General features: G+C 44.9%; 1 protein-coding gene across 1 annotated transcript in view; it reads left to right on the forward strand.

Annotated features, from left to right (window-relative positions):
• The window catches only part of B3gat2 (beta-1,3-glucuronyltransferase 2), a 77,246-nt gene that overhangs the window by 44,276 nt on the left and 15,369 nt on the right, over positions 1–17,601 (forward strand). The window contains exon 2 of the mRNA XM_057794765.1: positions 7,171–7,315. Within this exon, the coding sequence (XP_057650748.1) occupies positions 7,171–7,315 (145 nt within the window). The remainder of the gene's footprint in view (positions 1–7,170; positions 7,316–17,601) is intronic.

Consider the following 17,601-nt stretch of genomic DNA (forward strand, 5'->3'; position numbering starts at 1 on the left):
TTAAGGCATGATCTCACTATGTAGCCTTAGCTAGCCTGGAACTCATTCTGTAAACCATGCTGGTGTCAGACTCACCAGCTTCTGCCTCCCACATGTGGGGATGAAAGGTCTTAAAGGCCTGTGCCTGCCACCAGGCCTAGCTCTCAGTTTAGTTCGGATTTTTCATTTCCCTCCTGATTAAGGAGGTTAAACATTTTTCTCGTGTATTAATTGTTTCTGCTTTCGAGAATTGCCAGTTCCATTCTCTCATTTATTGATCGGATGATTTGTTTGGATGTTTAGTTTTTTTAGGCCTTGACAGGTATTAATCCCTTGTCAGATGTAGAGTTGACAAAGGTTTTCCTCCCGTTCTGTAGGCACTCTTTGTCCTGTTGCACGTGTCTTTCACTGGGTGGCAGCTTTTTAGTGTCATGGGATCCCATTTGTCAGCTCTTGCTGTGTCCGGAGTGGCTGGAGTCCGGCTCAGAAAGCCTCTGCCTGGCGCACATCACGAAGTGCTTCCCCAGTAATTTAGTCTAACAGTTCCACCACTTCGTTATGTTGTCTGTATATTAAAGGCTTTGATCTATTTTTGATCCAGATTTAATTTTGGTGTGGGGTGAATGATGTGGGAGTGTCATCTGTCTATCTGTTGCTTTCATTGGTTAATAAAGAAACTGCCTTGGCCCCTTTGATAGGACAGAAAATTAGGTAGGCGGAGTAAACAGAACAGAATGCTGGGAGAAAGAAGCAAATTCAGACAGATGCTATAGCTCTCCTCTCCAAGATGGACGCAGGTTAAGATCCTTCCTGGTAAGCCACCACTTCGTGGTACTACACAGATTATTAGAAATGGGTTAATCAAGATGTGAGCATTAGCCAGTAAGAGGATAGAGCTAGTGGGCCAAGCTGTGTTTAAAAGAATACAGTTTCTGTGTAATTATTTCAGGTGTAAAGCTAGCCAGGAGCCGGGGCGGCAGGAACACAGCCTGCAGCTCCTTCTACAGGTGAAATATATAGAGCCAGCATCATTCTTCTGCGTGTGGATATCCAGCTTTAATTCTTTCTTCAGTTGAATTTTTTCAGTATTTTTAAGTTACGTGCATGTATGGGGAGGTGGGGGTACAGTTGCCCATGGGGCCAGCAGCGTGGAATCTTCCTGGAGGTGGAATTCTCAGTTGATGTGGTTGCACCCTTAACCACTGAAACTGTATGTAAGCCTGTTTCTTGAGGAGTTGCCCCTTTCTTAAGTGTACTTTACATCTTTGCCAAATATTCGTGACTGGGGCTTAGTGAACTGACTTCTGAGTTCTCTTTTCCATTGCTTCACGTATCTTCTTTTGGTGTCAATACTATGCTGTCCCTGTCTCTCTGTAGGATAATTTGAGGTCCAGTGTTATGATGCCAGCCACATTTTTTCTTTTGAATTTGCTTTTGTTATGTAGAGTCTTCTGTGCCACTATATGAATTATGAATTTTCTCTATTTCTATGACTAATGACATAATTTTGGTGGGAACTGTATTGAGTCTGTAGATTGCTTTTCAATAATATAGCTGTGTTTATAACACTAATCTTCTCGATCCTCAAGCATTAAAAATCTTTACCTCTTCTAGAGTTTTCTCCAATTTATTCCTTCAGTGTCTTGAAGTTTTTCTTATAGAGGTTTCACTTCCTAAATTTAGTCCTTTTATTTTGGGAGGATATTATAAATGTGATTGTGTCCTGATTTCTTTCTTAGCAAGTTCATTATTATTATTATTATTACCATTATTATGTAGAAAAGCTACTAGTTTTTAATGTGTTGATTTTTGTTCTGTATAGTTTTCTATCAACTTGACACAAGTTAAAGTCATCTGAGAAGAGGGAACCTCAATTAAGAAAATACCTACTTAAGACTGGGCTATAGGCAACCCTGTAGAGCATCATCTTAATTAGTGGGGGAGGGCCCAGCATAGGGGTAGTGGGTGGTGCCATCCCTGGGCTAAATGTTCGGAAAGAAAGCAGGCTAAGCTAGTCAGTAAGAAGCACTCCTTCTTAACAGCTGCATCAGCTCCTGCCTCCGGGTTCCTGCCCTGTTTGAGTTGCTGAGCTGACTTCCTTCAGTGATGAACAGTAATATGCAAGTGTAAGCCAAATAAACTCTTTCCTCCCCAAGTTGCTTTGGTCGTGGCATTTCATGACAGCAATAGAGAGCCCTAACTAAGTCAAGTTGGTACCAGGAACTAGGTATGTCTATGAGCCCTGACCGTGTTGTTTTGAGGAGGATTTGGGGAGGACTTTGGAACTTCGGACTAGGAGAGCTTTGTGTGCTGAGAGCTTTGTGGACTGTTCTGTAGGAGTTTGGAAAATAGGATTCTTAAGGACAGAGCAGAGAATGAAGGCCTGGCTTGTGAAGTTTCGGAGGGAAGTATAAGACTCTTTTGAAGTCATTTGTTATTTTGAATTAAGATTCCATGATTCTGGTTAGCTGGGGCAGAAAAATCACCTGTGATTAACAGGATCCCAGAACTAATGAAGCAAAATCTTTGCTTTGTTGGGGTACTTGATGCTGGTCAGATGGAACTGAAAAATTAGTGCTGCTTAAGAAGAGACCATTTCTGTTGAGGTGAAATCTCTTTGAAAGTGTTTCCTGAAAGTCAGTACGCAGAGGCTGTGTTCCAGACATGGCCAAGGTTGTACCTGACAGCTGAACTTGGTAGTGGAAAAGTCACCAGGTGATACTGGTTTCGAAGGCATGAAGCTGTCCTGGAGAGCCGCGCAGAGGCTTGGCACTGTGTGGCAGGGATGGAGTCCCTGAAGAGAACCCAGGAAAGGCTACTTGTAAAAGTGCAGCCCAGTTACAGCAGAGACCCCAGCATTCTGGAAATGCTGGTACCATGGGACAACTACCAAGAACAGGAGAAGTAGAAAGGTGGAACCGGCCAGAGCCTAGAAGTCAAGCTGTGTGTGCTGTAGAGGACAGAGTTGGAGGGATGGCCCAAGCCCTTTGGAGGAGCCCAGAAGATCGTGAGTGGATCCCAGACATTGAACTTTGAGTTATTTACACTTTCGGGAGTTTGGTTTTGCTTTAATCTGATTGTGGCTGTACCCTGGCTCCTCCCTCTTGAAGTGAGAAGGTATTTAACTTAATTTTGATTTTTTACAGAAGACCACAATTGAGAGATTTTGAACTTTTAAAAGAGGCTATGCATTTTTAAAGAGACTAGATATTATAATGGGATTGAACTTTTTAAGTTTTTGAATTTGTAAGACTGTGAGACTTTTAAAGTTACTTTTGTTTTTAATGTGAGATCTCAAGATGGTTGAGAAAGGAAAGCTTGTGGCATAACTGTTACGATCCAGCATGAGATTGGACCCTGGCGGGTGGGTCCAAACCATGGAGGGTGAGGGATAAACACACCCTTACAAGGAGAGTTTTGTTGGGGGAAGGGAAGGGAGAGGAGAACGAGAAAGGAAGCACAGAGAGGCCTTGTGAGAAGAGAGAGAAAAGGAAAGAGGGAGAGAGAAAAATAGAGACAGAGAAATGCAGGGAGAGGAAGAGGAAGAAGAGAAAGGAGTAGGTGGAGTTTCACATTTTAAAGGGAAGGGCATGACCACATAATAGGCCAGGGTATTGCCTGCCACGCAGTAGGACCAGGCCAAGGTCTGCCAGGTCCCCAAGGGCGAGGTCAGGTGTGCCTGGATGCTAACAATAACAGTTGTGTGCTTGTGGATGTGGATCAAGTGGACAAGTTGTGCCTGGATAATTTTATGTCAGCTTGATACAATCTAAAGTCATCTGAGAGGAGGGAGCCTCAATAAGAAAATGCCTGCATAAGATGGGGCTGTAGACAAGACCTGAAGGTTGTGACCCCTTTCATGGGAGTCACCTAAGAGCATTAGAAAACACAGATATTTACATTATGAAGTAGAAATTAAATAATCTTATGGTTGGGGGTCACCACACTATGAGGAACTGTCTTAAAGAGTCACAGCATTAGAAAGGTTGAGAACCATTGCCATAGTGGTTCTTAGTGATTGGTGGGGAAGGGCCCCACTCGTGAGTAGAGCCGTCTCTGGGCTGATGGTCCTGGGTTCTACAAGAAAACAGACTGAGCAAGCCAGGAGGTGCAAGCCAGTAATCTGCACTCCTCTGTGGCCTCTGCATCTGCTCTCAACTCCAGACTCCTGCCCTGACTTCCTTCAGAAGGGGATGTGAAAATATAAGCCAAATAAACCCTTCTCTCCCCAACTGGTTTTGGTCATGGTGTTTCATGACAGCAATAGTAACCCTAACTAGAACAATTCTGTGTCTTGGTACTTAACTAAAAGTATTAAACTCTTAAGCGAAGATGTTCCTAGAGAGGCCTTTAGTATCTTTTAAGTGTAAGAACATGGCTTGTCCAAATAGGAATATTGAGTCCTCCCTTTCCTAGTTTCCTATTTCACCTCATTGGTTTAAAGTCAGAGCAATAATCAATGTATTGACTAAAGGGGAGAAGGTAGATACCCGTGTCTCAGCCCTGATTTTAGAGGAAATACCTGGAGTGTTTCCTCATTTAGTATAATGCTGCGGTAAGGTTTTTGTTTACCACATTAAAGCATTTTCCTTCTTTTCCTTCTGGAATGTTATCATGAAGAGGCGTGGGAGCTTGTCAAAGGTCTGGTAGGATGAGTAATGAATTGGCCGGACCATTGCTTGACTTTCTTGGGAGGCTATTACTCTCTCAATCCCATACCTCATTACATAGCCGCCTGAGCTGTTTACATCCTCTTGATTCAGTTTTGATAAATCATATAAAAGCTTTTCCGTGTTTTTGGAATATGTTTTTCAAAGTGTTTCCTAATGATCCTCTAGGTTTCCTTGGTGATGATTCTAATGTTTCCTTTCAAAGTCTGTGCTCACTTGGATCTTCCCTTGGCTGAAGTTTGGCACTTGTATTCATGTTTTCAAAGAACCAACTCTTTGTTGCATCGATTCTTTATGTTGTCCTCTCAGGCTCCATTAAGTTCTACCCTGATATTGATTATTTCTCCCATTTACTCATTTGCTGTTTGGTTTCTTCCTGTTTCGCTACAGTGTCAGGTGACTCATTCAGTTTCCTGTCCGTGTTGCTGCTTTTTGTTATGTAGACATTCGGAGTTCCAAGCGTTCTTCTTAGAAACCCCTTTGCTTTATCCCAAAGGTTGTAATTGGCTGTGTTTTCATTTTAATTTCCTTCTAAGAAGGTTTCATGGCCTCCCTGATTTCTCAATGATCATTCAAGAGTATATTGTTCAAACTCTGCACATTGTTATAGTTTCTCTTGCTCTTTATTTCTTGTGTTGTTCATTACTATCTGATAATACAAAAGAAATGATTTTAATTCACGTGACTTTAAGACTGACTTTCACAGTTTACATGTAAAATGCCCCCGATAGGCTCATGTGTGTGAACACTTGGTCCCTAGCTGGTGGCACTTTGGGAAAGATTTAGAATATTTAAGAAGTGGAACCTGGGGTGACTTACTGGGAACTGCCTTGAGGTCTGTGACCCAGCCTTACTTCCTGATTTCCCCTGATTCCCAAGTGTGCACACAATGTGCCCTAAATGGGACACACTCCTTCTCCTGCCATCATGCCTTCCCTGCCTGATGCCATTTATTCTTTGTGTCATGACGACCTCTAACTGCCTGGAACTGTGAGCCAAAATACAAGCGAACCCTTCTTCTCTTGCAGCACTTTTGACACTGTCTCTTGTCACAGATATGATAAAGTCACTAAGATTGTGTTACAGCCTAAACTGCATTCTCTTTTCGAGAAAGTCTCATGGATGCTAAGAAGCTATGGTTGGCACTCCGAGAGAATTTCCAGTAGATGTCCCTGATCTGATCCATTTGATGTACGGTGCAATTAACCCCAAAGCTGGTTGTTTTCTGAATGACCTATTTGGAGACAGTTATTGTAAACATTATGTGCAACAGTATTGCAAAATTGGATGTGTCAATATTTGGTACATATATTTGTAGTACTTATATCTTTTATAACTTTTATAACCTTCTTTCTCTTATCTGAGAAACTTTTCCTTCAAGCCTACTCTATTAGACATGAGTATGCTTTGTTTTCAGTTTCCCTTTGTCTGGAATGTAATTTTCCAACATTTTGCTTTCAGTTCATAATTACCTATGAGTCACTGCTTGCTTTTTTTGTTTTTTGTTTTGTTTTGTTTTTTTAATTAACCAGCTAATCTTCATCTTTTAAGAGGAAAAGTTAAATGTATTTACATTAGGCTGCTACTGAGCAGAACTTGCTGATTCTTGTATTAGTAGTCTTCTTAATTGGTTCAAATAGAGTTCATTTTCCATTATCCATCACAATGTTTTTCTGATCTGCTGAAATGATTAATTTGTTTAAGGTGTTTATTGGTTTCTTTTGAAATTTATTCTGCCCCAAGCTCTTATTAATATCTTATTCCCCTCTATGCATAATTTCTCTAAGTTTATTCTGCAATGTGTTGACACCTTAGCTTTATTTATTTTTTATTTTGTGCTTGTCTTAGAAGGTCTTTATTTCCCCATCACTTTTAAAAGACAATTTTGCTGGGTATAATAATCGTAGTTGTCAGGAATGTCTACTTTCAAGGCTTGAACATGCTTCTGGGGTAGTTAGGGTTTCTGCCAAGAGGTCTATTGTTATCAAGATAAATCAAGATAAAGTTGCCTCTGTAGGTGAGCTGGCAGGGTCTCTCTGTATTGCCCTGGAACTCTTTTAGAAAAAGCCATTCTGAGTGACATCACTTAATGAGTCATAAAGTTTCCTGGGAATAAAGTGACTCATTTTAGAAGACAGGAAGTTATTTCTTAAAAGATTCAATTTTCAGACAATAGAAAGCATTTCATTATCACAAGTAGACTTCAAATAAGTGATATTTGGGGACTGGTACCTCATTTATAGTTTCTTTTTTTCTTTTGAGACAGGGTCTATGTAGCTCTGACTGGCCTCGAACTCACAGATATCCACCAGTCTCTGCCTCTCAAGGGCTGGGACTAAAGGCATGTACCACTATACCCAGCAAGTTTATTTCTCTTAAGCCTTGGACCAAAATGACAATGAACTGGGATAGAAGATTCTGTTTGGAAACCTTAAAATTTTGAAGCCATAGTAACTTCATTCCTGCTGTGTAGATCACTATGCATTAACAAAACTTACGCACATCTCTTTCCCCTTCGTAGATGAGGACCACCCGCAAGGTTTCTGTCTGGCCTGTGGGCCTCGTTGGTGGGCGACGCTATGAACGACCATTGGTGAAAAATGGCAAAGTTGTTGGCTGGTACACCGGGTGGAGAGAAGACAGGCCTTTTGCCATCGACATGGCAGGTGAGCCGCGCGCATGGGGGTATTTGTTCCTATTGGGTGGGGCTTAGGCTGCTCCTAGAAGGAAGCTTTAAATGACCAATTTGCATAAAGCCCTGGAATGTACTTCATTCATCGGTGGAAATATTTGAATATCCAAAATAGGTTCTTTGACAGTTCAAATTGAAGCTGATTTCGGAAGTGGTTAGAAAATAGTCATCCCTTTTATCCTCTTATCTAACAAAGGTTTGTGTATCAGTATTGGATTGGGCATTGGGGTGGGGGTAGAGTAATGGAGCCATGGTTCCTACTTCTCTTTAATTTTTCAGTTAAAACCTTTTGGTGTCCCTGTGTAGAAAGCTGGTTGATGTATTAAATATATGGTAGTAAGAGGAATGTGCTGTGTCCCACCGCCCGGCTCCCGGCCACCTGGCTAGCTTAGCCCTTGAAATAACCACACAAAAACTGTATTCAGTTTAATTAATACAATTTCCATGTGGTTATTTCAGGGGTTAAATTAGCTGGGCGGTGGGACGCAGCCTGCTCCTTCTACTACAATATATCATGCTTATTGATAAGCTTAGTAATGAATTAAAATTGACAAGTCATTTCAATGTTTGTTGGTAAATTTAGTGGTTTACTAATAAATAGCTAAAACATAAAATTGGATTCTGGTTTTCCATATATGCATTACTTTTTGAATAGAACTGTATTTTGAAGTTGTTATTTCCTGGCCAGCCAACTGAATTGAATTAGACCTGTGCAAACCTCAAGTTTTCAAATACTGCTTGATCATGAAGGGACTCATATTCTGTGGGTTATAGGAAGTGAAGCTTTTGATTGCTGTGCCAGGATGGGGTTTGGAACATGAGGGTTAGATGGAAGACAATCACTGCCATCTATAACTGACAAGACGAAGTCAGAAAGGTTTCAGAATTGATCACATCCATTACCAGCACTCTCTGTCAGCCAGCACTCTCCCGGTTCTTTCGTGTGTAGTTCCCACCCACGGTCAGAACCTCTGTGCTCAAAAATACTGTCTTCTAAACTGGACTTGCCGCATTTATTCTGAAACTAAAAAATTTGAGACAATAAGTTTGTAAAGAATGTTAGAAGTTGAGAATGGAACTCTCCTGGATGGCTGCATGCTGCATGTGTCACAATGCATCATGGGAAAAGACAAATGATTTGTGCTCCATATTTTACATGCTGCAAAAAGAACATAAATTTGAAGATATCTGCTGAGGTCTCTGACCCCTTAGCTAGCCTAGATCCCTTGTTCCTACTCTCCATGCCTTGATCTCTCCATATCCTTCAGGTTTAGTTTTTAAGGCTCTAGAGCTATGCTGGCACCTCAGCTAAGACATTTGCCTGGAGCAGCTAAGAGGCAGGAGAGCCATGCTTGGGAGAGCCCAAGGGTTCTACCTTCCTTCCTTCCTTTCTTCCTTCCTTCCTTCCTTTGCTCCTTCCTCCCTCCCTCCCTTCTTTCCTTCTTTCCTTCTTTCCTTCTTTCCTTCTTTCCTTCTTTCCTTCCTTCCTTCCTTCCTTCCTTCTTTTTCTTTTTGTTGTTAAATGAAACTTTTGAGAACTTCATCTGTCATTCTCACCCCTCCTTTGCCCCCTCCAGATCCTCCAGTGGACCCCCAATTCATGACTACTTCAATTTTTGTTACATGTATATACATTTGTATATATATGCAGACATTCATAAAAGAGTCCTTTCCCATCCATCCCATCCATGGCTCTGACAATACAAGGCTAAACACCATGCATGCTGGGTAATTGAGCATCCTCTTGACTATGGCATAAGCTAGAGCAGAAAATGTGTCCTTCCACTTGTCTAGTATGCAGTGTCCTCCTGTGGGGAGAGAGGAGGCTGCACGAGAGGACCACTGCCTGGCGTCCCTTAGTGTCATGCCTTGATAAACACGAGAGGAGTAGGTGTTGGGCATGCAAGTGAGGATCCAGGACTGCAGCAGAAATCAGCTAAGAGACCTTTGGTCCTCGACTTCCCTGGAGACTGTTTTAGGGCCATTCCTCAGAAAGCATGCAGGACACAGGTACCTTGCATGAGCAGCATCAAGGTGAGAGCAGCTTGGATAATTCCTAGCATTTGTTTCCAAATTGATATTTTTGCAATTCAAGGAAGACATATGGATTTGAGCGTAGGGGCATCTTACTGTAAAACCTAAGCGATGCTTTCACTGCTAAATTCTTGGGAACCTCTTCCCTATGACATGACCATTGTTTGGCCTTTTCTGAACATTTCAATACATTTTCAAATCACAATGAAACCTGCATAGCACAACAAAATATGATCTACTTGTTTTCTTGGTAGTCTTACTTTAAAATAGGAACTCAGTGTCACCTTCTAGGAAACTTCACTCCCCAAGTGCCTTTGCTTGGCATCTCAGTTTTCAGGGCATTATTGATATTTTTGGGAGCCCAGAAGTGCAGGTGATCTTGTCAGTAGAATAATGAGTCTGGGTCTGAAGTCTGCCCTCATTCTGAAACTTCAAAATGCTTGTCTTGGTTTAGAGTTCGCTTGTCTGGTCTCCACAGGAACAGGGAACAGAGGTCGCAGGCCCTTAGATCCACGTGGCCTGTCCCTCCTTGTTTTCACATTAGCGTGGAGAGAGAGGGTGAAGGAGACAGATGGGGGGAGGCAGAGACATGAGCGGGGAGAGAGGGAGAGATACAGAAAGGAAGAGAGGGAGAGAAAGAGATGGGAATGAAGGAGAGAGAGAATGGATATGAGAATGAGTGAACAAATATGTAAGAATGAGAAGATCTGGAGGGAGAGAAAGAAGCCAGAGGTCACATCCTGTAGGACATTGTGTTCAAATGGCTCTATGATGGTTGAGTGTGAGGACATATTGGAGTTTAGGTCTCTCTAATATTATAAAGCCAATTAAGAAACCTGCTTTGAGGATTTGAGCACGCTAAGCAGCAGTCCTCAGAACCCAACCTGTTGGTGTCTCTGTGAAGCCCATCACTGGAGTTCATGTAGCAGACATGAAACAGTGGACTTCTGCCTGACGCCATACATACAGTACCTAGGCTGGCTTTTCATCGTCACAGTAGACTTTCCCAGTGCTGAAAAATCAGATGGCACGAGACACTGCTTTGAAGTTGTCCTGTGCGCACAATGTTAATGAGGGAGTGAGGATTGGATCTGGTCCATGAGGGCATTTCCTAAAACTTTCTAATCATTGCTCCTTACGGTAGCATGCGATGAGATGGAGAGAGGGTTTCGCAGGCAGCTCCGCCGTGGCTGGCTGTTGGTTTCCGGTGTGACCCTGGAGTATTTCTCCTGGGCTGTGCCTCGGGCTTCTCTTCTCTTCTGGCATCTGACAACAGACTTGAAGAGAGGCAGTCCATGCAATGCTTTTAGCCCTGCTTTGTGGGCAGGGAATTACTTTCAAGTGACAGTCTCATTTTAGACACTTCCATGGAAATGTCAGTGACAAACATGGCTTGAAAGAGCTGAGCTGAAGGGAATTTGAAGCTCAGTCAGAGGTCCAGATTTGCTTAAAATCGGAACTTTATGCTGAGATCCTTACACTGGACTTTTTAATATACACTTGTTTACATTTCTTTTTCATATTAAACTTTTTTCATAAAACATATTTTGATCATGTTTATGCTGAATTTTTAATGTTTGCATGTACCTTAGCATTCACTCTAGCAGGCTGCAAGCAGGACGTTGTGCTCAGTTAATAACAAGCACAGTTCCTAGGTGAATGACTGGTAGGCAGTAGACACTCTATTCTGGTGTGCCACAATTCTGGTATTAATCCGTTAAAGAAAGTTCATATTCCACAAGTTTGAAGGTTTCAGACAGACATAAGCCATACTTTAGGGATTCCCAGGCCAAGTATGGCTCCTGAGACCCTATCACATCATTGTGTTCATACACAAAGTGGAGGTCCATTTGAAGTGATATTCCAGGGTCACCACTGATGTTTTAGATGTTTCATGACTGACACAAACGAGATGTGACCACGGAGTACTTCCTCACCCATGACTTACCAGGAACGTCTTCCTAGATGACTGTAAGTTCTTTGAATTCCATGCCTGGTGGCCAGTGGCCCGTGGGTATGTGGTAACCCTTAGAAAGGAGGTGACCGTTAAGGAGAGTGGAGCTGCCTGGGATTGTATCCTGGGAGACAGAACCAGAGACGATGAAGGTCCTGGGGTGCACCCGTGAACATGGTAGCCGAGAGAATAGACGGGGAAATAAATGATGCATCTGGTAGTTAAATACCTCAGGCTGTAGTTGGCGGTGGATGTTGAGCTTAAGAGCTGGGAGCACAAACAGCATCAAGACAGGAGAGTGAACAGGCTACACTCAGTAAGAATAACCTGTCAGCAAAAGGGAGGAATGTGGCTTCCAGAAGAGCAGATGGTGACGTTTGACCCGTGAAAGGAGTGGGCAGGACGAGTGTCAGAGGGTATTGTGGGTACGTGAAGCCAAAAAGGTCTGTACGGAAATGTCACTGGGGACACAAGAATAGGATGACCCTGACATCCCTTCAACTCCAGTTGTGCTACTTGGAGCAAGTTCTGTTTTTAGGAATGGGGGCTGGTCATACTGTGGTTTCCATTGACATTTAGCTTTTTCTGATCATCTTCCCAGGTGGCAGAGTTTCTAGACTCTAGGGCCCATCCTAGGCCTTTGGGGAAGTGGGTGGGTAATGGGTGTGGGGCTGGAGGGGCCAAGGGTGATCAAGAGATAAGAGAAAGATGGTATCCGTTTTGGGAGCAGAAAAAACTGGATCTCCCTCCTTCCCAAATGAGACGAGACCGTGAACTGTTTCTCACATGTGACTTTTGCAGGAATGTCTTCCTAAATGCCTGCCGGTCTCTTCATTCCCTGCCTGGAGGCCCGTGGTCACGGGTGTGTGGAAGCTCTGAGGAAGGGGGCATTCATTCAGGGAGGATAGAGCTGCCTGGGGGTTTAGTCAGGATTTAGTCTCCACTGGAGAGGAGCCTGGGGGAGGGGTGTGGAGTCCCTGCCCCCAAGCCAGCGTGCAGAGTGGAGATTGCAAGACTCAACACAGATAACAGCAAGAGATAGAAAACGTGTTTCGAGTTAAACTCGGAGTAGATAGCATGGCTACCCTGCCTGACTCAGAACCGGTGTGGAGAAAGAGGTGGCACCTGGCGGTCACCTTAGTCTGCTAGCTCCGTGTGAATAGGGATAAACCTCAAGGGGGCACCTTTTGGGGGACAACAGGTGGGGTGGGAGTCATTCTTAAGGGAAAAGCAACTGGGGTCAAATTGTGAGGGCTGAGCAGTAACAGGTATGATTCTCCGTGGTTGGCGGAGAGTCTAAAGTCCTTCAAATAGCCCTCTAGTGTGATCAGAAATGTGTTTGCAGCCACGTCAGTGGGTACAGTGTGAACAGCAGCTGAGGCAGGGGCTCTGCAGCTGAGGGGATGAGGCAGAGGAGGATGCTAGGTGAGAAGGGGCCCGAAATGCCACCGTTAGCAGGGACATAGCATTTTAAGGCTCCGTTTTCCTTATAAAACGGTCATAAGTCAGCCGACATTTAGATGATGGCGCCCTTTCTGCTGGGTGATGGGGTGGGAACGGACGTGTGTTAACTTTAAGTTTGGTTTGGTTTGAACTGACGTAGTTTGTATTATCCTTTGAGTTGTCATTTGCATTTAGAAAATATGGTAATCGTGGGTAGTTAGAGCTGACTGTTAGCCAGAAGACCAGCTGTGCAAGCTGCGGAGCATGCACAGTAGAAGGAGGAAGGCCATTGCCTGACTAATGTGTCTGAGTGGATGCATTGTGGGTACGCTGTCCGCGTGGAGGGTTGTGGAGTCTGGAGAGACTAGCAATGAAGGAGTCAGCCACCGTGCCTGCTTGGGCTTCTCACACCACACACAGCCCTTTGGTCCTCGGTGGTCCATGCTTTACCCCTGAGCAGAAGCAGAAGCCATCCCTAGGAATGCAAGCTGGATTCTTGGCGACCCTATGCTCACAGGTACTCAGAGGCCAGTCTTGGCTCCACTGGCGGAGTCCTGCCTGCCTGCTGCCTCCTGTCCTGCCAGCCTTGCCCCCTCTGCCAGAACGTCGGGTCCTATTTCCTTCAGTCCCAACGCCACAGCCTGGCTTCACCTCACAGCCCCACAGACTGCTATCAGGAAGGCTTCCCTCAGTTCCCCCCTGCTCATCCTTCTGATCTCCGCATACAGGCCATCTTCACGGAGACACCTCCACTAACACCTCAGCCTAAGCTAGCCCAGTCTCCCTCTGTCATAACCTGCCACACTGCTAAGTTCCTGTGTGTCACAGCCTCCTGTATGACACTTCTCCCGTAGCTGAAGCTCCCTCCATTGCCTTCCCCTGACAGGAAAGCAGCGAATGTGTGGTCAGAAGCTGTGACCACTCTGTGCTCCCCTGGCCCCAATCCTGTGTGTGCCATATGCCCTGGCGCAAGCGGGGAGCTGAGGGCTCTCCTAGCTCAAAGGGAACTCTGCCTGCCCACTGCTGGGTGAACCTTTCGGGAAGCTATTGCACACAATGGCCATGAACATGGTGCCAGCCAGGACCAATGGATGGCCCTGAGCAGCTCCCTGGAGCTCTCCTCCTGTGGGAAGGCTCTCTGCTTTGTCTTGCTATTTGTTGGTAGGAACTTCCTCTTGGGTTAATTTGTTTGGTTAAACCCCTTTGTTGGTAGGTAGCACTCTGAAAAACTGGGAGGCATCTTGGATCAAATGGTGACCAAAGCCAAATCAGCAGGTAACAGCAAGACGTTTACTTGCTTCCTGAAAGGAGACCTTGCAAGGAGGCAGAAGGGCCTCCTTGTTTCTTTGGAGCCATTTGCCATCTAAGCATGCTGTTTTCCGTACGTGCAAGCTCTGTGTGGTGTAGAATGTCCTGGGATGTTCTCAGAGTGGCGTCATGTGTCTTGTGGTGTCTACCAGCCCAGGGTCTAGAGAGCAGCTTAGGGCTTTGCTCTCGGGTTGATGTGATGTAGCTGGAGTTGTGTGTAGATCTCTGGAGAGAACTTCAGTTACTGGAGCCAGGGCGGGGGCAAAGTGTTCTGTCGAATGGCAGCTCACTGCTCGCTTCTTACCCACTTGCAGAACGAGGTGTCTGATAGAGGTGTCCACGGGGGCCTTGGCTCACAGGGGATCTCCGCCAGGGCTGTGGGGAATGAAAATGCATGAGCAGCTGTGCACCTCTGGGTGCTCACCATGCTGGAGCTCTCTCTGGTGCAGCTGGTGAGGGGGCAGGGCAAGGTAGGGGTAGAGTGGAAGAGCCATAGGACTAGGGGAGCGGGGGGCAGGTTCCGGGGTACATACCACTTCAATTCCAGCTGCTCTGTGTATATAATAGACTCTCCCTTGCGGTATCAATCCAATAAGTCATTTATTCAGAACCAATGATATGGGAAACCTATACTTTTCCTTATGTCTTTGAAAGCCAGCCAACTCGATAATTACATGTTATCTGCTGAGCATTTAGCAGGCATTCCTTAGGCTCTCTGTGTGCTTTCCCGTTGAATTTGCACAACATTTTGCTAGTTTCATCTTCGTCATTTCAACATATAAACCTAATGCTAGACGTGATCAGTAACTTGTATGGGGATTAAGTGATTAAGAGCGGGAATCAGTTATGTCCTTGTAGCTACAGAGGCAGGCTTCCCACATGGCCTCAAATCCCACTTACAGCCAGAGGACCCCAGTCTTTGATCTCTTTGAGCCTGTATTTTTTTTCTCTGCGGAGAAAATGAAATTCTTCTTAAGACATAGCAGGTGAGCACCTAGCAGAGCACTGTAAGCACCCAGTGGATGTTCTGTACCTTCACCAAGAACTAGGGTGACTTAGAGGTCAACTGATTTGTTTCGATGACTCAGGTTGGCACTTTGATCACTACAGCTGGCAGATCCGTGGGGCAGCTGCAGGTAGGTGGGGCACTGACCCCCAGGTCCTCCCTGGGCGTCGGCTGGCTGCACATGGTAAAGATCTAACTCATACCATGGCCTGTTTCCTCCTGATCTATCGATGGGGGTCGTACCACTTGCCCTCTGGATGGTGGTGTGTCCGGATGGGACTGTGCACGCAGATGCGCCTACTGATGTCAGAATCTACGCCTGCATTCGGCTTTTTCAGTTCAGTCCAAAGTCGGTAACTTCAGAGCACACAAACTCCACTTTGGACCCACACACTTTTCTCTGCACGCTCCTTGCTCATTATCATTCCGTAAGTTGCTCAGCATGCAGGCTGCCGTGTTGAGATAAATGTTGGCCCTGACTTCAGATTAAATACCCCAAGAAGAGAGTGATCAATAAGAGAACAGAAGCATAAAGGATCATTATAAAGAGTTGTTCAGAAGCAGGTATGCATTCTTTTTTATAATTTCCCAGCTGAGGAATCAAACAAACAAAAGCATGCAAGCTTGCAAAAGCCATTTATAACATTTAAATCTGCTTCTCTGATGCCGGTTGCCCCCATGAATGGTCAGGGAAATGCGGGCATGTATTTGGTTGTCGATGTGCTCAGAAGGAGTTAAAAGACTTCTCATTTGTCTGCTTGAGTCACAGGACGAAGTGCCGTTCTTTCCCACCGCCCTCATTTTCCAGGGAACATCTGCAGATACAGCTTATGTCTCAGATCTGTTAGTGCCATGGCAGTTATTCGTGTAAATAATCAGAATGAAAATCTTTGTTCTGCCCAGGCGGTGGTGGCACACACCTTTAATCCCAGCACCCAGGAGGCAGAGTCAGGCGGATCTCTATGAGTTCAAGACCAGCCTGGTCGACAGAGTGAATTCTAGGACAATCAGTGTGGGTACATAGAGAAACCCTGTCTCAAAAAAAAAAAAAAAAAGATCTTGTTCTGTCTGATTAAACCAGGAGCTGGCTGGGATGGATGTCAGTCTTTCTTTGGCATGTGAACTGGTTGCAGTGGCTGCCATATCTCTCTGCACTGTCTTTGTAAGTTAAACTTAGGCAGTGCACTCCTCCTGAGGCAGCCAGAACCACCGAAACCCAGACACTCTAGTGGCTCACTTCATAACCATAACCACTACCAACTACTACCATCACTGCCCGGTTATCGATCGGATAGGCAAGTCATCAAGAATGGCATGGAGCCAGGCGGTGGTGGCACACGCCTTTAATCCCAGCACTTGGGAGGCAGAGGCAGGCGGATCTCTGTGAGTTCGAGGCCAGCCTGGTTTACAAAGGGAGTTCCAGGACAGGCTCCAAAGCTACAGAGAAACCCTGTCTCGAAAAACCAAAAAAAAAAAAAAAAAGAATGGCATGGATTACCTTCAGACCGAGTGCTGCACAGTGGCAGCCCATTTCTAGTCCCTGTGCAAGGCTCATCAATGATGCAGTAATCATAGACTTCCTCTTTACCTGCTTTCCCCCCCTGGAATCCTACACTTATCCATGTGGCCACAAGGTGGCGCCAGTGTCCCTGTTCTCCCGACCTCAGCCAGTGACTGGGACTAGGAGAGGGCTCCAGAAGGGGAAGCTTCGTCCCTGAAGGTAGCTGCGGAAGTGTTTGCTGAATTCACTCATTTTAACTTGTCTTTCTCTACCACTCTAAGGATTTTATCAAAATGAAAGGTCAATGCCCTGTTGCTGGTTCTGAGACAACACTGTCGTTATTTCCTAACAAGGAAATTGCAAAAGGAAAGATGCTGAGTTGGACGGCGGTACACACTGGCGAGGGTCTGTCTGATTCATCGGTCTTATTGGGCTACACCTCAAAATCCTAAGATACCCGCTTATGATTGGTTAGGCCAAACATCTAGAGGGTGGGCCTGGTGCTGATACAGGGACTATATATTTGTATTTTATTGTCTTATGTAGTAGCTATAGGATGTCACCAGGGATAAGAATGGGTTGTGAGCGTGGCTAGAAGCTACAACCATATCTCTCCTGCACTCACAAGTTGTTCTAGATCACAGTTCCACCTGGACCCTGCCCAGGCCTTGCCCCGAGTCAGTTCTGGAAGTCTCAGCCAGGATGGCCTTATTGCCGAGCCTGGGGTACACAGTGGAGTTATTTATATAAATTTCTCTTCAACGGAAAAGCAAAAGGAGAGCGGTTGATTGTGCTTTTCGGTAAGTAGGGAAAAATCAACCACATAAGTGGAGATTGCCTGCCTCCACTGAGAATATAAGAAGGTCTACTTGAAATATATGTGAGCTTTAACTGACACAGATTTGTGCATGTTTGTAGGGTAAAATGTGACAGTTGGCACACGTGTCAAGTTTGTCACAGCCAAGTCGGAGTAATTAGAATATTCCTTGGAAGAGCATCTGTGGTGGGGCGCGA

Source organism: Chionomys nivalis, chromosome 19, assembly GCF_950005125.1.
Source record: "Chionomys nivalis chromosome 19, mChiNiv1.1, whole genome shotgun sequence".
Classification (NCBI taxonomy): domain Eukaryota; kingdom Metazoa; phylum Chordata; class Mammalia; order Rodentia; family Cricetidae; genus Chionomys; species Chionomys nivalis.